The following is a 22,760-nucleotide window of genomic DNA, read 5'->3' as shown; positions in this document are numbered from 1 at the left end:
CTTTGCATTATTTTGGCCAGGTCACAGTTGCAAATGAGAACTTGTTCTCAACTAGCCTACCTGGTTAAATAAAGGGGAAATAAAAATAAATAAATAAATAAAAAAACACCGTCTGTGATTGGCTAACAACATTTAGATCTGTATACAGCGAGATAAGATAACAGGTGTTGAGGGAAAGACAGATTACCTATAGATTGGACGTAATCTTTTCTAGGCCATTATTGATAACAAGGTGGCTATATCGGAATGTCGGCTTGCACGGGAAAAACTGTACATTTCTAACAGTTATGGTTGAGATTGAATCAATATAAATATAAACTATGCACCCTATGACTTTCATTAACACGCAGGCGTCATGTAGAGGTTGGTATCTGGTCATGTCAGTCAGACGTTCAATAGCAGTCAACAGCCAAGCAGTGGTACGGATGCCTAGGCTTAATTCTGGCACACATCACCCCCCATATCTGTCAATGCAGCTTTTGAGTCAACATGTTGAAATATACCTTACTTAAATCTGGTTTACTGTGAGGTCAATAACTCTGAACAACATCATCATGGGATAACAAAATGTGCAATAGCAAGCTAACAAAGTTTTACACCGGGTCCCCTTATAATCTTTGCACCACAGATAGAAAAATGAGACAGATATTTCACTGGATTTTTAAATGTGAAGAATCCGGTCATTTGTTACCATTGGAAACGGCAGGCTGTGGTCTATCTTGGTTTAGTTAGACAAATCTTTGTTTGCGCTCTCTTCCCCTCGGGGAAGGAACAGTCGCCAGCGCGCCGAAATATACTTTTTAGGTACGACTCCAAAATGACTTTGGCTAACCACTTTGACTCCGCCTCCTAAAAGTGCCACCGTACACATAACTGCTGGTTTTAGGCAACACTAAAAAGGCAGGGCTGGCCAGGGCTCATGTTTGGAGTATTCATTGCAGCAGGTCAAAAGACTCTGGGCTGAGATAAAATCAAAGCCCGGGTTTGGTGACGTCATTGGTTTCGACATAATTCTGACTTTATGAATGTGGTTACTAGTGACGACCCTCGGAGGCTCGAACCCCTCGTTTTGTTCTGCTGATTGGCCAAAGAATGATAAACGAAATTAATGAAAGCCAATTATACTTTATCGATCAGATAGCTGAGCGTTTCTCAGATAAGGTAATTGGGGCCAATCAACGCAAACTGTTTACATTTTCATTATGGGGGTCCAATCAATTATGCAGTGCATACAATCTGGAAAATCAGTGATCATTGATAACTACTGTAAATCGGATTTAATGCCTTCTGATATTTTACTAAAAGTAGCTCACACACAGGCACATGCGCGCGCACACGTACACAGGTAGTGCCCTATACAGTCTTCCTAGGTGGACCACACTTTAGTCATTCATCAGTCAGTCATCATGTTCTGCTGGGGAGACGGTTCGAGTGGACAGTTTGGTCTAAACTTTGAGAATGTGTCTGTTCCTATAGCAGGGAATATATTCTCTGATAAAATCACAGAAATTGTTTGTGGGGAACAACACACTTTATTTCTCACCGTAGATGGCAGGATCCTATCATGCGGGCGCAACTCAAAGGGACAACTTGGCAGACAGAGGAACAGAGATTCAAAACTACCAGGTAATACATAATTTAATGATATCTGAATATTTGGGTGCAAGGCTCGCTATGTAGGCTAAGTACAGAATAGGTGCAATGATCGCTATGTAGGTTATTTCAGATTAAAGTGCGGCTAAAATGATGCTTGCGTTATAATAATTTATTTATCATTATGCTTCACAATATTGTTTATAATTACAGATTATATTAAAATGTGTAGTAGCCTATATTTAGCCTCGTGAACTTTATCACAACTTTCAGAAATTGGTACACTATCCCTCAATAAAACTACAACATCGGCTCAGTTTCTGTTTCGTTTCTCCATCCAAATCAGAAGAACGAAGGTGAACTGTTGCTATGTAATTTACGTCATCCTCAAGATAAAATCTAAAACTACAAGATACGATAACAAGTACATTACATTAGAACATTTATCATCACAGGCATCATGAACAAATTATTAAAGTCGATCAAAACAATTGCACACCTCGGTGAACTCATTTATCATCAGGGTGTTAAACTGCCCTAGTGGTGTAACGGATGTGAAACGGCTAGCTTAGTTAACGCTAAATAGCGTTTCAATCGGTGGCGTCACTTGCTCTGAGACCTTGAAGTAGTAGTTCCCCTTGCTCTGCAAGGGCCGCGGCTTTTGTGGAGCTATGGTTAACGATGTTTCGTGGGTGTCAGTTGTTGATGTGTGCAGAGCCCGGGTATGGGCGAGGGGACGGTCTAAAGTTATACTGTTACAGTGGCACCAGGGAATCCAAATGTAATGGTATTTAACCCTTTCCAAATAAAACTGTGTGTTCTACCCGTTTCAGCCCCAGTGGAGGGTCTGGGGGTAGTGGTCTCTGTGGCTTGTGGTCAGGACCACTCTGTAGCTGTGTGCGCATCAGGACAGGTCTACTCCTGGGGGGCAGGGGGTGAAGGACAGCTGGGCATCGCACCTACTACTGTCTCCAAAGTCCCCAGGCCAAGGCAAGGAAACCTCCACTTCAACTTGAAATAGATCTTGAATTATGCAGTGCATACAATCTTGAAATAGGTCAAGTAATGAGAGCCCTCTTGGATTCCACTGATCACTAACAAAGACAAAATGTACTAGATGTCTCCTTTTTTTTCACAGACCAGTTCCAATACCGTCGCCCTTGCCGATAACAGTGATACAGGTTGCTTGTGGAAATTCCCATTCTTTGGCCCTGACTAAAGGTATAACATACTGTACCTACTGATGTCTCTCACACAGACTACATTCCATCTAAACTATGATAACCACATGCATCAGTTAGACTACACTTAGAAAAAAAGGTGCTGTCTTAAACCTAAAAGGGTTATACAGCAGTCCCCATACGAGAACCCGTTGGAGAACCCTTTTTGGTTCCAGGAAGAATCATTTTTGAGTTCCATGTCAGACCCAAAAGTGTTCTACCTGGAGCCAAAAAGGCTTTTCCTATGAGGACAGCTGAATAACTATTTTTTTCTAAGAGTGAACATCAAAAGGACAGTGAGATTATATTTATTAGGAAAGAATGTAACTCTGGAATTGTTGTGATGTAATTGTAATGTAATATGTCATTTCTTTGTCTTCTACAGGAGGACAGGTGTTCTCATGGGGTCTGAACAGCCATGGACAGCTGGGCCTGGGGAAGGGAGTCCCTCTGCAGCCCATACCTGCCCTGGTGCGCTCCCTCATAGGGGTCCCAGTGACTCAGGTAGCAGCCGGAGGAACCCACACTCTGGCCCTCACCCTCCCAGGCCTGGTCTACTGCTGTGGGGCGAACAGGGCTGGGCAGCTGGGACTCAACCGTGTGGATGAGAAAGGTACTACGACACTCTCTCTCTTCGTACGCTACTTGTATAAAAAGCTAATCAGGCTAATCCACCAGCATTTTCTCATTTGAACTTGGATTCCTTTGTTATAACCACTAAGTTGTTTTACAGATGTATTATAATGAGTGGGAATATTGTATGATGCTTGTTTGATGCTTGTTCCCCCTGCCAGGCCGGTTCAACATCTGTTCTGTGCCTGCTCTCAGAGTCGTGGGGGTTTCCTTCATCAGCTGTGGAGAGGCACATTCTGCTGTTCTCACCAAGGTATCATACTATTACTGTGGAGAGGGACACTGTTGTTCTCACCAAGGTATCATACTATTACTGTGGAGAGGCACACTGTTGTTCTCACCAAGGTATCATACTATTACTGTGGAGAGGGACACTGTTGTTCTCACCAAGGTATCATATTATTACTGTATTTTTACTGAAGGCCCCAAGGAAGGTATTGGTGTGAAAGGAGACAAATCCGACAGCTGTTTATTAGTTCATAAAAAGTATTTAATGTCCTAAACAGTGGGCACACTGGGAGATAGTTCTGCACACAAAGTCAGCATCCTCTCGAAGATACAATTCATCACATATAAATAAAGCCAGTTATATGAAATGACCTTGAACAGAGGTGAAAAACAAATGATCAAGTGTCTGAATACACAATGAACCATACAAGTTGTTATCTGAGTGCATGAATACAGTCTCATACTAAATGAGAAGTTACAGTTTTTTACAGAATAGAAACTCACAGGTTATACAGAATATGTCCTGATTATGGATGTTATTACAGATCTAGCCTCAGGGCTACCAGAGTAAAGGTCGACCCTTCAATACTATTATACTGTCTATTTAAGAAGTAATTAGGGCCCTGACTGGACTAGACCAGGAACAACTCTGGGCCTTGACATGTCAACAACTGGTTCTGGTTCTTTGTGGTCTTTAGGGTGGACAGGTGTTCACCTTTGGAGAGGGAAGCCGAGGCCAGCTTGGGCACAATGCATCAGCTAACGAACTCCTACCCAAACTGGTAGAGGGTATGGATGGACTGGCCTCACAGATAGCATGTGGCAGGTAATGACCAATAGCATAATGCTACTTATACACATATATACACATATATACACATATAATAAACAGATAGGAAACCAATCTTGAACATTCTCAGTCTGACTGTGTTTTTGTCTTACTGTAACTCTGCCAGCCATCACACCCTGGTGCTGGGGTCCTCAGGTCAACTCTGGGCCTTTGGCAGTGGGGTCAAAGGTCAGCTAGGGACTGGCATTACGGCGGGCTGCTTGCGACCCACCTCAGTGCTGCTGGAAAGGGCTTCTGGTGGGGCAGCAACAGTCATACACAACGGTACCAGATACAATGTGTATTCTATTCTATTCTCTTCTATTCTATTTTGTATTTGATTATATTCAATTATATTATGCAGCTACATACTGACTATGTAGTGTTTGTGTGACTGAGTAAGAACACATTACGAGATTTTATGTCCCTACAACCTCTTCTGTACATTTTTTTTTTTTTTACCAGACATGAAGATATCAGTGGGATGGAATTCAAACTTCATTTACACTGCTGAGGTAATGTTTCTGACCTTTTATACCTCAGTAAAAGGGAGACTGGAACATTCTAAGTGTCTCAAGCAGCTAATTCATGTTTGAGATATTTGAATTTCTTATATTGCTTTATCTTCCTTTGTAGAGTTCTGAAAGAGAACAGCCAATCGGGAGGTTAGATAAAGCCAAGCTGCAAAAATGGCTGTCGATGGAGCAAGGAAATGCAGAGGCGCAAAGGTTAATTTATTATAATATTTATTTACGTGGAATATTAAAACATACAATCTACCATAGACAAAGGTTCTTTGTTAGTTTTTTTTTATTTTTATAGCTAACTAAAAATGACATAAACAAACATTTATTTTACAGTATATTTCTTATAGTATAATTGTACTGAAACATCAAATATGTCCACATTTGTTCCAACAGAGAAATATCCTTGATGTTCTCAACAAGTTCAAGTCTGGTGGCCAGTTTCACCAAAGCCAGGTAAGTAATTTTAAAATGGAAGGTTTGGATAGTTTGAATTGAAAACGGTATGTGTACAGTTAGGACTATGTTGTGTTCTTGCTAATGCTATGCCCTCTGTTTCTTATGACCAGTGAGATTCCACAAGCAGCCGGAGCTTTGACAGTGGACCTAGAGGCTGCTAGCAAGGTTTTCGACCAGCTACTGAACATACCTTGGATTAGGAAATCAGTTAAGATCAACTTACTCTTTAAACCCATATGTTAAATGAATATATATTTAGAACAGAACTAAATGTTACTCTAATAATTTCTCTGTTATTTTTCCAAATAGGTAAACATTGTGCCACTGGTGGAAAATCTTTGCATTTCAGCAGCTATCATCAAGTCACCAGAGATCTTTCTGATACTACCCACAATCTCTCTTCTCCATGAGGACCACAACGTCATGAACATGGTCATGACATTAGCAGTATTTATCAGCAACCATCTGAACGAAACGGCTATGAAAACTTTAAGTAAATAACCCCTGACCTTTTCCAATCATCGGCTAATAATCACATTTGGCATCAGTTAAAAATGACTAGAATATTATTGTAATTGAACCATGGCTGACACTACATAGCCAGTGTATACACTGAGAGATAATCCTTTTTTGGCAATATCATGAAATGCAAACATTATTGTAATTTACAATAAGGTCATATAATGCACTTCATTTTCTACTGTATTTTAGAAGACTGGTGGTCGTCACTGGAGCCTTCCATCATGACTAAGCACATTCTGATGTGGAAGAATGCCCTGTCATTCCTGCTGAGGAATGGTCTTCTGGTTACCCACAACCCTGGAGTCAAACTCTTGCTACAACTCCTCAAGCAGCTCCACAAAGTCAGTGTCCATGCACCTTGCTTGTCAATCATTTTTATGCATTTGATCCTTTTCTATATTTCTGTCATTAGTTGAACATCCTCCAACATAACTCATTAACCGTTCAGTCCTTTATCGTAAATAATTCAGAATTATTGCAGACAAGACATTTGTGATGGAATGTAGAAATGTATCATTATGTTATGTCAAAGGCAAACAAAAGGGCTGGAAGAATCCAGAAAGTTCCAGCCAGTACCTTTTATGTGGAAGAGATCATTGGTAACGTCATTCCTATGGAGGACGTGAAGCTTTGGCGTTTTTGGTCAACAAGGGAGGTAATAAAATAACATAATAACTATCTCTAAATTAGAACAATTATGAATTGGCCCTCTAAGTTTTTTCTTAAAAGATGAGGGGGGAAAGTCATATGGTGGCTCCCCACTGGGCATCAGCGTACACTTCAGAGCATATGAAAGAAATGATACCCATAATAAATTGTTGAGATATTACTTGTGTTTTTGTGTGTGTCATTTCTAGGATATGGAGGAGATGCCTGTCATCTTTTGCCGTTTCCCATTTGTGTTGAATCTGATATGCAAGATGGCTGTTTTCAACATTCATGCACATTTTTCAAAGGTAAACTATTATTCCACTTAAAATTAATATGGCTTCATTATAAGATTAGATTGACCCATATTTATGTATACCTTACATAGTGTTTCCCCAAGCTGGTATATAGTTCTATATACTTAAAAGTATGTTTCTATATTGCAGGAGGTTCACAAACTCGCCCACCGGCTGACAGTGATGTGTCCTTCTGGAACGTTCCGAGACAACCCAGAATCTCCCCCTGCTCCAGTCTTCCAGTTGACCTTAAGGCGCCCGTCACTCATCGAAGACACCTTCAGACAACTGGGTGCTGCAGATCATGACTACTTCCAGAGAGAACTTGTGGTAAAATTATCTTTTGTCAGTTCAAAAGGGACAATAAAGTAACATTCAAATAATTATCCCTGAGACCGAATGTTACAACTCAACTAATCTTGGCCAAATCAAACCAAATCTCAGCTACTCGATTTAACATTTTAATGTTAGACTGTCACTACCCACTGGACACACACTGGTTGAATCAACGTTGGTTCCAGTGAAACAAACGTGGAATAGACATTGAATTGACGTCTGTGCCCAGTGGTAGAGTCTAGAACTCAACCTAAATGTGGCCTATCTTACTGTATCCCTCAGGTGCAGTTTGTGGAGGACATTAAGCTGTCGCTCGTCAACAAAAGGGACTTCTTCCTCCATGTGTTTGAAGAGCTGTTGGCACCAGAGTCTGAGATGTTCATGTACAACGACACCAAGACACTGGTCTGGTTCCCTGCCAAGGTAAGAACTAGAATTAGGGAATTGCGATTTCATTACTGTATAATAAATAACTGCACTCTCAAGCAAATTAAAATAGTTGAGTAAGAACAGTTAGATTATTCTAAAAACAATCTAAATACATTTAGTCAGTTAATAGCAACAAAAAGAGATTCAACCACTACAGCAGTGCCACTATCTACACTGTATTAATCAATACAGTATTGTTTACAAGTATAATCACCATCACTCCCTACTCTCTTCTTGATGTTCCAAGGTTTTATAGTTGTACACATTCACAGCTAAAAGCTAAATTGCAGTATACAGACAACATAATACAACAAAGGAGATACAAGTTATTTGAAGAAGAATGGTGCCTGTTCTTGTTTATTCTTGATCTGTGCCTTGGCTCATGTACCACCTACCCTTACTACCAGCCCAGAGTGGAGGAGAAGAGCTACTTCCTGTTTGGTGTCTTGTGTGGCATGGCCCTGTACAACCACAACATTGTACACCTGCCCTTCCCTCTGGCCCTGTTCAAGAAGATGGTGGGGGTCAAGCCCTCACTGGAGGACATGAGAGAGTTTGACCCTGTTGTGGGAGGGTACGTTTGTATTTTAGAATGTACATTTTAGCATTGAATTAGTGTCCCTTAGAAACGGATTAAAATGTTTCAACATTAATTTATTTTCGCTGTAATTGAAGGAGTTTGCGGTACCTCTTGGAGGACTACACTGATGATGATGTTGAAGAAAACCTGGACATGACCTTCACCGTATGTATAATATTGAAACTGATTGTTGAGCAATGAAATACCAATAGATACAGTATGTGCATAGTGGTAAAACTGTTTATTTTCATCAGGTGATCTGGGATGACCAGAAGGTGGAGCTGGATCCCAAAGAAACAGGAAAACCAGTCACACGTTTTAACAGGTATGGCTACACCAAGATCTGAATTTCATCACTCTGTTGCAGGAGAACTTTCCTGCAATGCAGGACATTTTAAAAGTGTAGTATATATTTTATGTTTAAAAAGGCTTCAGATTTGATTTTCCCGTACGAAAAATGTATCAACTCCTACAAAAATGTTGGTTAATTATAATCCACAATAATTCACATTTCCTGTTGCTGCAGGGTTATTTTCCTGCTGTAGCAAACTGGCTCACATTACGGTCTATTGTCTGTAATGCATAATACAAGGTTGACATTTAGGAAGTTAGAAATTTCAACAATAAAATACAATTCATTATTTTGACAGGAAGCAGTTTGTTGATGCCTACGTCAACCTTGCCTTCAACCAATCAGCGGAGAAGGTGTTTGAAGAGTTCAGGAGAGGCTTCTTCAAGGTGTGTGACAGGGACGTGGTGGAGTTGTTCCAGCCTGAGGAGCTCAGGGGAGTCATGGTGGGGAAAGAGGACTACGACTGGGACACGCTCAAACAGGTCTATCTATATACAACCATCATTCATTACTCAGTGTGGGGCTGGGTGCTGACTTGAGAAATTAGGGCATAAATCAGTCAGTGTTGATGCATTTATATCAATGGGGGATTTGCTTTAATGTCAAGTTATGGGTGCGTATCTCAAGTTAGGACTGGGACTAGGAGATAATATGCTATACATTGTCTAAATGCACATGGTGCTTTGTGACATACTGTGTGACTTTGAGTGGTGAATCGTTTAATTGGCGTGCAAGTTTAATATTGTTTAATTATTGCTGCCATTTGTTTGGTTTGTATATCCAGAACACTGTGTATGATGGAGAGTATCATGCCAGACATCCCAACATCATCACATTCTGGGAGGCTTTTGAGGAACTGACAGCTGACCAAAAGAAAGCTTTCCTCCGTAAGTATGGCACTAAATTGCTCTTGGTTGAGTAAAACTGGAGGAACCATACAGTCTTTCATAATGCTGGTTTAGGGTTTTGTCTGCATATTTGAACTTCCTGTTCTACAAGAGCATTTACACATAATTTTTGTTTGAACACATTTGAGTAATTAGCAGACACTTATCCAGAGTAACTTACTGGAGCAATTAGGGTTAAGTGCCTTGCTCAAAAGCACAACAACATATTTTCACCTTCTTTGCTCAAGGTTTTTAACCAGGGACCTTTTGGTTGCTGGCCCAATGCTCTTAATCACTAGGCTACCTACCACACAATGACATCCACTATATTTTTTCCCATTCTGTCTACCTTTCACTCTCTCTCCCCTCCTTCTCAGTGTTCCTGACGGGCTGTGATCGCGCTCCTATCCTGGGCATGGACAAGATCCAGATGAAGGTGGCAGTCCTGCAGAACTCTACTGAACTACATTTCCCAGAATCCCTTACCTGCCACTTCCTACTGCTGCTGCCCATCTACCCCTCCAAGGAGATGCTGCTGGCCAGGCTCAAAGAGGCATGTGCCCACAACAGAGGCTTCTGGAAGGAGTAATGGACACTATATATAGGCTACTGCTGTGTTCATCATTTCATTCAATGTGTTTCTTACATGTCAATATATCACTTCAGTTTAGCATAGGATTTTGGTTATAGCCTCCTTCTAGGTTCAGATTTGCCAGTTTTTTTCAAACTTTTACATTTAGCCTTTTCCCTTGGCTTTTTCTATTGAAAATGTGAAAATTGCAAATCTAGGATATGTAGGCCTAACCTATTATAGAAAAAACATTCCTTGACTGAATGTCTACTAATTCTGGGTGTGATTTTTAAAAATAACATTCTTATTGAGTAATATACATTCAGTCATATACATTCAAGAGCCTATTTATTTATGCATGTTTTCTTTATTGATATAGTGTGGCATTTGATGTAATCCTACATGTGAACATCCTTTTTTTCTGGACACGTCTGCATCATCTTTTGACATATATGTCTGTATCTTGTGTTTTATTGACAGAATAATTATTTATGTATCTAATAAATAGAGATGATTAGTTCACCTCAGTTTTCTTTTATCAATGGGAACTGCTGTCAGCACTTCGATGCAGAGCAGTGGTGTGGTTTCTCCAGCAACGTACATAACGTTCTGAGAACCATATGTTTCTTAGAGCTTGGTGAGAGGGTGGTTGTCCTATGGTTATTTTACATACAACTTTCCCATAACGTTTCCTACAGGTTTCCTCGGGGTTCTATTTAAATTAATGTTCTCAAATTGTTCAGAGAATGTTAAGAAACAACGTTCTTCCATGGGAATTTCAGGACTTCAGCATAACATTTCTTACAGGTTTTATTTAAAGTCATGTTCTCAGAACATTCAGAGAATTAAAAAAAAAAAAGTTCTGTGGGAATTTCAGTACTTCAGCATAACGTTTTCTACAGTTTTCCTCGTGTTCTATTCAGTCATGTTCTCAGAGGTTTAGAGAACATTAAGAAACAATGTTTTTCTGTGGGAATTCCAGGACTTCACATAATGTTTTATGCAGGTTTCTTCATGGTTCTATTTAAAGTAATGTTCTCAGAACATTAAGAAAACTTTCCATAAAAACAAGAACCCATAGTAACATTCAAAGAACGTGTTGGGGTGTGTCTGCTGCACCCACTAATTGGCTACACCTGATCTTAATTAGTGCTTGTTTCCTTTGAAATGGGGTCTGTTTGAATAGACTTAAAATGAACAGCTTTCTATGAGTTAAAAAAACATGGCATGCTTGCTCCATCCTAGTGGTGCAGTTGACTAATTCCATGGCTAGAAAACAGAGAGATCATGGGTTTGAATCTTACTGACACCATGCAACATAAAAACATTTATGGTTTGCATGATTAATGCCGAAGCAAATGAATTGTGCTTGGAGTTCAAAACAGTTAACCTAAACTAGCAGTGTCATTAAAAGTCCACTTCCATTCTCAAAACATTCTGTTTTCACTGTCAGGAAACGTATGGCTTTGTCCCCAGAACCAATGGGAAACCAAAAAAGTACTTTCGAACAACTTCCAAGGAACCAAATGTGCTAGCTGGGTTGTTTGTTTGTTTAAAATACTTTACCTCTACCCTGTCCCACTGCAAATGTGCCAACCTGATATTTTAGTTTACTCAGGCCATGCCCATTGTGGCATACGTTTCTGTTTGGAGGAAAATGCCAACTTAGGTTTCGTTTTCGTTTCTTGCTGTGTTTCTTTTACAGATATGTCATATGGTCTCGTTCATCGCTTTCAGAACGCACTGACTCCTAGGGCGCAGACTGACCGTCCTGTGTTCCATCAAGATGAGCTGATTATGGATACGTTTAGACGGTGATAATAATAACACATTTACAATGTTTTCGTGGGGAGAGAACACCCGTGATGGCTTCGGTTTAGTGAAATCGAATGATTTGGTAAAGGCGAACACGGACGGTTGCGTAAATTTCATACACCTGAAATCTCCAGTTACGCATCTTTCTGCAGGTAATAAAGTGGTCGCGTTCATCAGAAATAATGGGAAACAAGTGTCCCTCGCTCAGATGCAAGATGACAAAGATGGGAGAAGGATCACAGGAAAACTGAGTAAGCACCTTTCTATGTGTTTTTCCCCACCACAAGAGCCCACTTCTTTACTGAAATGCTTAAACAAAATGTTTAAATCGGCAATCAGCAGGTGAAACAATAACAAAGCGTCCTCCCCACCTGTTTCTGTATAAAGCTGAGGCATGGGGCTTGAGAAATGTAACCACTCTGAAATTCATAGATAGCGCTATTGATGCAAGGACGAACCATCCATGATATCAACATTATAGTTTTAACAATGTTTTGAGACTTTACAGTGTTTGTTTACATGTACATTGTTTACGGACATTGGAGTAAAACAAGCTTATATTTTGAGTTCTGATGGGGTATGACAGTTGAACTAAGCTCGAGGCATTTCTAAGTTATATTCTTCAAGAATCAATGGGTACATGTTATTAAAAATTGGATGAAGTAACTGCTAATTGCCCCTTTAAGCTATTTAATACATTTAATTTATATTTCATGTGTGTAGAGGGTGTGGAGTGCAGGGAGAAGATTCTGGCTCTGAGTTGCTGTGATGCACATATTATTTTACTGTCTGAAGAGGGCAGAGTTTTCTGCCTCACCCAATCATCCAATGTTCCCAGGTGGGTGCTTGACAGAAATGACACATCTCTCGGCTTAGGCCGACTCACATTTTAGTGGCTTCTGTCAATTGTAGTAATTGACCATGTTGTAATGATTACATTTGGTTGTCTGTGTTTTCTCAGACCAGTGGGTAACTTGAATCACGTAATTCAGGTTGCATGTGGAGACCAGCATTCAATTGCACTAACCCAAGGTAAACAATCACATTCTAAATCACTCAGTTTGAGAAGGGATATGATAGGAGGCTGTCTGTGCTCTTTGAATGTCCTTTATACAAAATAGTCTCTGTTCCAGGTACGTAGATATCAACATGAGAATACTGGAAGAGATGGAGACCTGCACACTGTCAATTTTTTTTAAATATAAAATAAACAGAGGCTTTAATGCTAAAATAGAGATGTTTTATTGGGACATCATCTTGCCCAAAAGCCCATGAGTTTGAGAAGGTTCACAATAGACATTAGAAATAAAACGACATTTATCACATACTCTAACAATGCAGCATGTGTCCTGTGAGATTTCCTATGTATAAATATTATTTTACCTCCATTAGATGGTAAAGTGTTCACGTGGGGCCAGAACTCCAGCGGACAGCTGGGTTTGGGGGAGGGAGAGCCCAGCACCTTGTCTCCCCAGCCTGTCAAGTCTCTGTCAGGGATCCCCCTGGCTCAGATCACCGCTGGGGGAGACCACAGCTTCGCCCTGTCCCTCTCTGGAGCCGTGTTTGGCTGGGGCAAGAACAGCGCCGGGCAGCTGGGACTGGGGGACACAATAGGTACTGTATACACAAATATTATTAAATAATATCTCTTTCATTAATAGTTGGTATGTTTTAAAGAAAAGTAATACGTTTGATATGTTTGAAGCAGACAGTATGAGTAGATAATTTAATGTCAAATAGTATACGTAGATTTTTTTTAATAGCTTTTTCTTTTTACAATAGTCAAAACAGAAAAAGACAAGCAAAGAAAAAAATTGGTGAAATCTATTTTCTACAGACAGACCTGCTCCAGCTCCTGTTGATTGCTTGAATCTAAAGAAGACCGTTGCTGTTTCCTGTGGAGGGGAGCATACTGCTGTTCTGACAAAGGTTCTGACGTTTTTTTACACAACAATATTTCCAACTGATACTATGTTTTTTTCTCCCAGTACCATTAAGGTCTAAAGAATGTTTGGACCAATGATGTCTTGCTGGTTAGCATCACATACAGTAGAAACATTCATATCAACAACAGGAGCAGAACACATCCTCATGATAACTGTGTGAATGGCTTTTGTTCTAGGGAGGTTTCGTGTTCACATTTGGCTCGGGTCGATATGGACAGCTTGGACACAACTCTCTCAGAAATGAACTACGACCTCGACTGGTCGCCGAATTCTGGGGGGCAAAGGTGACCCAGATAGCCTGTGGAAGGTATGTAGTTACTAGATTGATATAAGTCATGTGAATCTCTGTAAAATCATATATAGTCACACAAAGATCAATGGATGTAGCTTGGAGTGTCACTGGGAATATTATTAGATATATCCATTCTTAGGGATCACAATTGATTTGTGATTTTTCCTTGACCTACAATCCTGTTTGTCAAATTAGAAACCACACATTGGCGTTTGTGGGCTCCTTCAAAAAGATCTACTCATTTGGGCGTGGAGAGCAAGGGCAGCTGGGAAATGGAGTCAAGATGGACCAGTCTGTGCCTCTGCCAGTACAGCTACCACAGGGTAGTTAAATCATTTATTTTCCTCTGCATAACGTGACCTAATTAAAATGTAATACAGTACTTAGGCAGAAATGTTGGTCTCTATGAAATGATAAAATAACAGGTTTATAACATCCTAACTGTTTTGGGTAACTTTCAGACCACATTGATGACCAGCAAATTGAACAAACCTTTGCTGGAGGAAACCATTCTTTTGCCTTGTGCAGTTCCGCTAAGGTATTGCATTTACAGACAGTTTGTTCTGAGTGAGTCCTTAGTATTTAAGATTGTTTTTATACACTACGTCAAATTGTTATTACAGGAATCAGGAAAAGGGATGAATGACTCCCGTGTTGAAAAAATGATTCAAACATTAGACAATGACGTCATTGACAGATGGATCTTGCAATGCGACTCAAAATCATGGAAGAAAATACAGAAGTAAGTACCCCACATGACAAAAGTATGTGGACACCTGCTGGTCGAACATCTCATTTCAAAATCATGGGCATTAATATGGAGTTTGTACCCCCTTTACTGCTATAACAGCCTCCATTTTTCTGGGAGGGATTTCCACTAGATGATGGAACATTGCATTGGGACTTGCTTCCTTCAGCCACAAGAGCATTAGTGAGTTCGGTTACTGATGTTGGGCGATTAGGCCTGGCTCGCAGTCGGCGTTCCAATTCATCCCAAAGTTGTTCGATGGGGTTGAGGTTAGGGCTCTGTGCAGGCCAGACAAGTTCTTACACACTGATCTCGACACCATTTCTGTATGGACCTCGCTTTGTGCATGGGGGCATTGCCATGCTGAAACAGGAAAGGGCTTTCCACAAAGTTGGAAGCACAAAGTCGTCTAGAATTGCTGTAGCATTAAGATTTCCCTTTACTGGAACTAAGGAGCCTAGTCCGAACCACAGTTGGCACTATGCATTCGGGCAGGTAGTGTTCTCCTGGCATCTGCCAAAACCAGACTAGTCTGTCGGACTGCCAGATGGTGAGGTGTGATTCATCACTCCAGAAAGCGTGTTTCCACTGCTCCAGAGTCCATTGGTGGCGAACTTTACACCACTCCAGCCGATGCTTGGCATTGCACATGCTATGCGACTGCTCGGCCATGGAAACCCATTTCATGATGCTCCCGACGAACAGTTCTTGTGCTGAGGTTGCTTCCAGAGGCAGTTTGGAACTCGGTAGTGAGTGTTGCAACCGAGAACATATATATTTTTTTACGCACTTCAGCACTCAGCGGTCCCATTCTGTGAGCTTGCGTGGCCTACCACTTCGCGGCTGAGCCGTTGTTGCGCCTAGACGTTTCCACTTCACAATAACAGCGTTTACAGTTGACCGTGGAAGCTCTAGCAGGGCAGAAATTTGACGAACTGACTTGTTGGAAAGGTGGCATCCTCTGACAGTGAAACGTTGAAAGTCACTGAGCTCTTCAGTCAGGCGATTCTACTGCCTGTTTGTCTATGGAGATTACATGGCTGTGTGCTCGATTTTATACACCTGTCAGTAACCAGTGTGGCTGAAATAGCCAAATCCACTAATTTGAACGGGTGTCCACATACTTTTGAATATATAGTGTATGATACAAATTAACCTCGTCCCCATGATCAATACAAATAAACAACTCATGATGGTTGATAATTGGACAAGGCAACACAAACATACATGAGTCAGTGACACAAAACAACTACTGAAAAGTTGAAGGTTTCAGGAACTTACATACACTGAACTATAAGATTCTTCACTTTTATTTTCAGGGAAATCACAAAATCGTTCTCTTCTGCATCATGTTTAAATGGGAGCTTCCTGGACAAACGGTAAGATCTCACTGCCTATCCATGAATGTTTTATCACATTATTGAATACTTTTATTGTTTTTTTGTTGCATATTTAATAGTATTTCTTGGTCTTGTTACTCTAGTCATGATAAACACTACCAAACCTCACTGAAGCACTCTGGCCTGGACTTGTCACTCGCCCGAATGGCTTTTCAAAGGCTTGCAGAAAAGGACAAAGTTCTGGCTGAGGTATCATTTCATTTATTATCTTTATGATCAGATACTTATTTTCTATACTTCTGTTTGTTGTCCTTGATATTCAATTTGACCACTTAAGTCATTTAGTTGTGACCCACAAGCACTCCTGTCATGGTTCTAGGTTAAAGATGTTGTCCAGCGCATACTCCTTCCCTCCCTGAGTAAGGATCCCATTGGGGTGGAGGGTCTGAGGGTGTACCTCATCATCCCTGAGCTCCTGAGGGTTCTCCGAAAACAACAACGTGGCATAGACATTACTGAGGCCTTCGCTGCTGCCATCCTCAGACTGAACCCAGACAAGCTCCAGGTCCTTGGTAAAGTCACCATCCATCAATACATCAATACATATATTCTCTTCTATTTTCTTCTCTTCTATTATTCTATTCTCTTTTTTTTAGATACATGAGGTCATCTGTGTGCTCTTGTATAAACTAAACTCCAGGCTAATTCCAACAGAGGGCCTATGGTCGACACTGTCAGATTCCTTCTTCCGAACCGTGGTGAAAGCATTCCACTCCGCGTCAGCAGAGTACCTTCAGCAGATGGCAGTCAAACGATGTGATCATGGAAAATCATTAAAGAAGACTTTTGGGGTTCTGCAAAGGCTTTATGATGTGGGTATTACTTGATCATTTCAAATATTGCTCATGGCCACAAATCATTTTAAATGTTCACTGCACTGCATATCAATATTCTCTCTTGCATGTAGGCGAACAGCAAGAGACGCAGAAGAATTACAGTTGACACTTTCCATATCAACAAAATTTGTTCTCTCTTTCAGTCTAAGCTGGTTTGTACAATACAGTGCATTTCATACACATTTCTGCAACAATCATTTAATGAAAAACCATGCAATGTTATATTTCAGGTCCTGCAATGCAATGCATAATGTCTACTTGGCATTATCACCTCTATCCAAACTCAGGTACAAGACTTAAACTCAGAACTGAGAGAGCTGGTCTGGGATATCTCAGGAGAGGATGACACATATTGGATTGAAAGTGACATGATATTGAGCCAAATAGAATGTTATAAGGTATGTTATTTTTCTATCACTAGAAACATTTGTATTTTAACGTAACAAATGCCTACGTAAACAATATATATATTGAAAACTGTCTTGGGGAATGGACTACAGCCAAGGTAGTTGGGAAATTACACTAGGTTGTATTTTGAGTGTAAAATCCCTTTACATTTGGCACTTTAGGATAACATATTACGCCTCCTGAAGGACCACCCCTGTATCCTGGACACTGAAGCCAAATGTACAGTGTGGATGTATGCATTTGATCAGATCAAAGTAAGTACCTGCATTTTTTTAAACTACACTGTAAAAAATGACTTTTGATCAACCTAAAAAAGTTGCATCAACTGGTTAGAAGTAAATGAGTCAGGTTTTCTCAATTGAAAAAAAAACCATTTGTTGAAACCAAATACATGACTTAATTTAACCGTTATATTTGATTATTAAGAAACCTATATTTCAAGTTGCAACCTATTTCAACACTCAACTTACTTTTCCTCTTTGGTTAAACCTAATAAATCACAAATACTCACTAACATAAAAAAGAAAGTTTGGACACACCTATTCATTCCAAGTTTTTTTCTTTATTTTTACTATTTTTCTACATTGTAGAATATTAGTGAAGACATCAAAACTATGAAATAACACATATGGAATCATATCAAAATATATTTTAGATTCTTTAAAGTAGCCATCCTTTGCCTTGAAGACAGCTTTGCACACTCTTGGCATTTTATCAACCAGCTTCACCTGGAATTATTTTCCAACAGTCTTGAAGGAGTTCCCACAAATGCTGAGCACTTGTTGACTGCTTTTCCTTCAATCTGCGGTTCAACTCATCCCAAACCATCTCAATTGGATTGAGATCAGGTGATTGTGGAGGCCAGGTCATCTGTGTCAGGACCCGGTTACGAACTCAGGTCTCCAGTGTGAGAAACAGTCACTTAGTAAACTGAGCCACTAATAGTGGGCAGAACCCAGAAGATGAGGCAGACACAGCAGTACTAGAGACAGTGATTTAATAAAGAAAAAAGATCTTCAGGCAAAAATATAAATCCACAACGTCAAAAGCAATTCCAAGAGAAGAAATGTATATCCTCCAAAACACAAGGAAAATTCACAAAGTGGTAAGAACAGCAGGGAAAAAACAAACCTCAAAAGAATAATCAAAAATAAACAAGACCAAAACCAGAGTACCCCAAGAAAATCCAACTAGAGAAACAAAAGTTCACAGCATGGCTGGGTGCTAACATACAAACACAGAGCAAAGAACTGAGGAACACTAAGAGTTTAAATACATTCAAGGGAAATGAGGCACAGGTGCAACTAATAACTAGAACAAGGGAAAAACAAAAGGGTCAAAAAAGCACAATGGGGGCATCTAGTGACCAAAACCTGAACAATCCTGGCCAAATCCTGACAATCTGATGCAGCACTCCATCACTCTCCTTCTTGGTAAAATAGCCCTTCACAGCCTGGAGGTGTGTTGGGTCATTGTCCTGTTGAAAAACAAATGATAGTCCCACTAAGCTCAAACCAGATGGGATGGCGTATTGCTGCTGTGGTTAATGCTGGTTAAGTGTGCCTTGAATTAGAAATAAATCACTGACAGTGTCACCAGCAAAGCACTATCACACCTCCTCCTCCATGCTTCACGGTGGGAACCACACATGTGGAGATCATCCGTTCACCTAGTCTGCATCTCACAAAGACACTGTGGTTGGGACAAAAAAATCTCAAATTTGGACTCATCAGACCAAAAGACAGATTTTCACCGGTCTAATGTCCCAATCAAGTCTCTTCTTTTTAGTAGTGGTTTCTTTGCAACAATTCGACCATGAGTCTACTCTGAACAGTTGATGTTGAGATGTGTCTGTTATTTGAACTCTGTGAAGCATTTATTTGGGCTGCAATATGAGGTGCAGTTAACTCTAATGAACTCATCCTCTGCAGCAGAGGTAACTCTGGGTCTTCCTTTTCTGTGGCGGTCCTCATGAGACCCAGGTTCATCATAGCGCTTGATGGTTTTTGCGACTGCATTTGAAGAAACTTTCAAAGTTCTTGAAATCTTCCGCATTGACTGACCTTTGTCTCAAAGTAATGATGGCTTGTAGTTTCTCTTTGGTTATTTGAGCTGTTCTTGTCATAATATGTACTTGGTCTTTTACCAAATAGGGCTATCTTCTGTATACCACCCCTACCTTGTCACAACTGATTGTCTCAAGATATTCCACAAATTAACTTTGAACAAGGCACACCTATTCATTGAAATGCATTCCAGGTGACTACCTCATGAAGCTGGTTGAGAGAATGCCAAGAGTGTGCAAAGCTGCCATCAAGGCAAAGGGTGGCTACTTTGAAGAATCTCAAATATCAAATATATTTTGATTTGTTTAATACTTTTTTGGTTACTACATGATTCCATATGTTATTTCATAGTTTTGATGTCTTCACTATTATTCTACAATGTAGAAAATAGTCAAAATAAAGAAAAAACCTTGAATGAGTAGGTGTGTCCAAACTTATATATATAACCCATTTTATCATGTTGGAATTACCTATCCAAATTTCTTCACTTGGGTTACAAGCAATTAAATCCCTGTCCTGTTAATCAAGATATTAAGATGGTTCCATAACATGGAAAAATTACTCCAAACACTTTCACATTAACTGGTAACAATTTTGTAACCAAATGGTGACCATCTCATTAATATACATCTTTCTAAACTCTTTACTAAAACAGTACTTACATGGATCTCATTTAAGATTCAGTGCTGGCAGTGAACATACAGTATTACCATTACATTTTATATTCAAATGTAGGAACTGGGTTGTACAGTTTTTACCCCTGCTGTGTCTTGCATTTCAAAGCTGATGGAACCACAACAAAAAAAGGAAAACCCATGTTTTTTTCTTTGTATTATCTTTCACCAGATCTAATGTGTTATTTTCTCCTACATTCATTTCACCAACTTCAAAGTGTTTCCTTTCAAATGGTATCAAGGATATGCATATCCATGCTTCAGGTCCTGAGCTACAGGCAGTTAGATTTGGGTATGTCATTTTAGGCAATTTTTTTAAAAAGGGTCCAATCCTTGTGAGGTTGAGCAAGTGACATGGAATGCCAGTCACTCTCGGGGATAGCCAAAAATAACAATCTGAAAGTCACGACCCCAATAGTCCACCCCTCCAACTCATCTGATAGGCTGCCACCGATACATTGCATCCACTATGCATCCATGCTATGAGGTGTTGAAAGCAATTTAGACGCTTTCATTCAATTCAAAAATCACATTGATCTGTCAAATTCGTTATTTGATTTCAGACAAATTGAATAGAGCACTTAAGACAAAGAACAGTGCCATGCCACCTTTTTTTTTACAGTGTATGTTAGACATTATCCAGATTGAAGTTGCTGGGCACAAGGCAAATTTAATTTTCAAAAATTTTAATATTTTGCTGTTCTGCCAAAGAGTTTTCACTAATATTCACATACCTTTTAATAATCTTATCCAATGATTGTCATGAGGACATCGGATACGGTTGGTTTTGTGACGACACCCTAAAGGTGGATCGGGAAACACTTCTGGATGATACCTTTCAGCATCTGCGAAAAATGACTTGCCACATGGTGGCTTTTAAGGTAAGTGTTGTGCTTTTCTGTATTTTGGAGAATGTGGTAGCTTTCTGTGTGACTATTTAGAGTTATCATCTCAAGTGCTCTAAACTGTTTTTGTCTCCAGGTGAAGTTTCAAGCTGAGAATGGTGTGGATGAAGGTGGTGTTTCACTGGAATTCTTCAGCCTCCTGGGGAGGGAACTTCTCACAATGGAACCAAAGACACTGGAGGTTTACGAGTCTGGACTAGCATGGCTCACAACAGATGTACGTTCCATATTCAGTTACATATTGTTCCCAGATTTAACTCAATATTTCCCCACAATTTAATTTACTAACTTAGAAATATCCATTCTTAGAAATGCCAATTATGGTACTGTTATTATACTATAAAATATTTCTAATATTTAATGGCTTGTGGCATTGTATTTATTTATTTTTATCCATAGGACGGCGGTATCACTGATGAATTCTACTTACTTGGGCTGCTCTGTGGGAAGGCACTCTATAATCAGTGTGTTCTGAACCTCTGCTTCCCTCTGGCTCTCTTCAAGAAGCTTCTGGGTCTGACTACAACATTGGATGACCTTAAAGAGCTGTCTCCAACTGAAGCACGGTACAATTATTCTGCTGAAAAAGAAGAGGGGCCCATAATATATGTTCATCTCTTCAACTGCTGCTACAGAACAGTGTAAAAGTAGAAAGTCTCAAAACACCATGATTGTGCCATGAAACCAGGAAAAGTAGTGCACCTAAGATGAGATCTGGTGTTTCGAGGGGGTTTGAATGTAAACCCAAGGGAAGTGTTTTGATGCACAGAATGTGTTTTAAAACAGAAATCGAGTACTCTGAAACACCCAAAGTGGTTTTTCAACCTGAATATTTGTGCTTTTAAGAGAATGTTGTGAAAACACTTTTTAGGGTTTCAATGCATGTAAAAGGAAGCATCAAAACACAAACACTATGTTTCTCATACAATCACTGGTTCACTGGTTCATCAATATTGATTGATGGTAAGGGCCCATGGAGAATAAGTTTTTGTGGAATTCTTTTTTTCAATGCTTTATGCAGTAAGTTGGTACATTTTGGTACATTTTGTTGGAATTTTACCCACTCAACTACTCAGCCACACTGTAAGAAATTATTCTGAGGTGAATTGAAATTGACAACAAAAAGACCAACATATACTTTATAAAAATGAATGCAAGTCGTGCAGAGCCCATGTCTAGCGATAACGTACCTGGCCCAGACATATCACCCCTCTCCCCATCGAAGACCGGGGTTAATTTCCCCGCTCCAACCCTTCAATCTGTTTCTCCCACCTATCTGTATCTCCTCTGTCATTTCATAACCGTCTCAATAAAGTGTAAAAATAACCCCCCCCAATTTTTTTTTTTAAATGAATGCAAGTCGTTTCAATGATTTGTTAATGTCATTTTACCAAAATAATGTATGAATAGATTCAACTTAATATGTTTCTTAAAATGTAGGTATCTTTCATGAGGATAACCAAAACATTTCACAATGACATTTCAATACTCCTGCAAAATTAAGGTTTTGCCTCCTTCAAGTTGGTGGCACCTCAGTTGCCACTAGTTTGGGTGTAACAAAGC

At 39.8% G+C, this 22,760-nt stretch overlaps 3 protein-coding genes across 3 annotated transcripts in view; all 3 read left to right on the top strand.

Moving 5' to 3' along the window:
- Positions 1-11,819, top strand: part of LOC139419043 (probable E3 ubiquitin-protein ligase HERC6) — a 32,496-nt gene extending 20,677 nt beyond the window's left edge. Inside the window, exon 24 of the mRNA XM_071168904.1 lies at positions 11,643-11,819. The gene's annotated coding sequence lies outside the window, so the exon portion shown is untranslated. The remainder of the gene's footprint in view (positions 1-11,642) is intronic.
- LOC139419044 (probable E3 ubiquitin-protein ligase HERC6) lies at positions 1,321-10,629 on the top strand. Its single transcript, XM_071168906.1, has 23 exons — positions 1,321-1,626; positions 2,427-2,583; positions 2,732-2,814; positions 3,199-3,426; positions 3,608-3,699; positions 4,373-4,500; positions 4,631-4,788; positions 4,969-5,018; positions 5,140-5,231; positions 5,424-5,483; positions 5,597-5,693; positions 5,796-5,979; positions 6,198-6,349; positions 6,541-6,663; positions 6,866-6,964; positions 7,103-7,282; positions 7,571-7,711; positions 8,125-8,291; positions 8,393-8,462; positions 8,552-8,622; positions 8,948-9,131; positions 9,434-9,536; positions 9,914-10,629. Exons 1-23 carry the CDS (start codon positions 1,407-1,409, stop codon positions 10,123-10,125), a joined length of 3,051 nt encoding a protein of 1,016 aa, XP_071025007.1. The 5' UTR covers positions 1,321-1,406; the 3' UTR covers positions 10,126-10,629.
- Positions 11,820-11,852: 33 nt separating the features above from the next.
- Positions 11,853-22,760, top strand: part of LOC139419317 (E3 ubiquitin-protein ligase HERC2-like) — a 32,470-nt gene continuing 21,562 nt past the window's right edge. Inside the window, 19 exon segments of the mRNA XM_071169261.1 lie at positions 11,853-12,173; positions 12,646-12,760; positions 12,884-12,954; positions 13,315-13,536; positions 13,760-13,851; positions 14,045-14,175; positions 14,356-14,483; positions 14,622-14,740; positions 14,856-14,902; positions 16,228-16,287; positions 16,392-16,497; positions 16,628-16,820; positions 16,963-17,120; positions 17,216-17,296; positions 17,432-17,542; positions 17,714-17,807; positions 21,049-21,173; positions 21,274-21,414; positions 21,597-21,763. Of these exon segments, the coding sequence (XP_071025362.1) occupies positions 11,945-12,173; positions 12,646-12,760; positions 12,884-12,954; positions 13,315-13,536; positions 13,760-13,851; positions 14,045-14,175; positions 14,356-14,483; positions 14,622-14,740; positions 14,856-14,902; positions 16,228-16,287; positions 16,392-16,497; positions 16,628-16,820; positions 16,963-17,120; positions 17,216-17,296; positions 17,432-17,542; positions 17,714-17,807; positions 21,049-21,173; positions 21,274-21,414; positions 21,597-21,763 (2,390 nt within the window). The 5' untranslated portion in view covers positions 11,853-11,944.

Source organism: Oncorhynchus clarkii, chromosome 10 (assembly GCF_045791955.1).
Source record: "Oncorhynchus clarkii lewisi isolate Uvic-CL-2024 chromosome 10, UVic_Ocla_1.0, whole genome shotgun sequence".
Classification (NCBI taxonomy): domain Eukaryota; kingdom Metazoa; phylum Chordata; class Actinopteri; order Salmoniformes; family Salmonidae; genus Oncorhynchus; species Oncorhynchus clarkii.
Note: the sequence above shows the minus strand (reverse complement) of the source record. Positions and strands in the feature narration are given on the sequence as shown.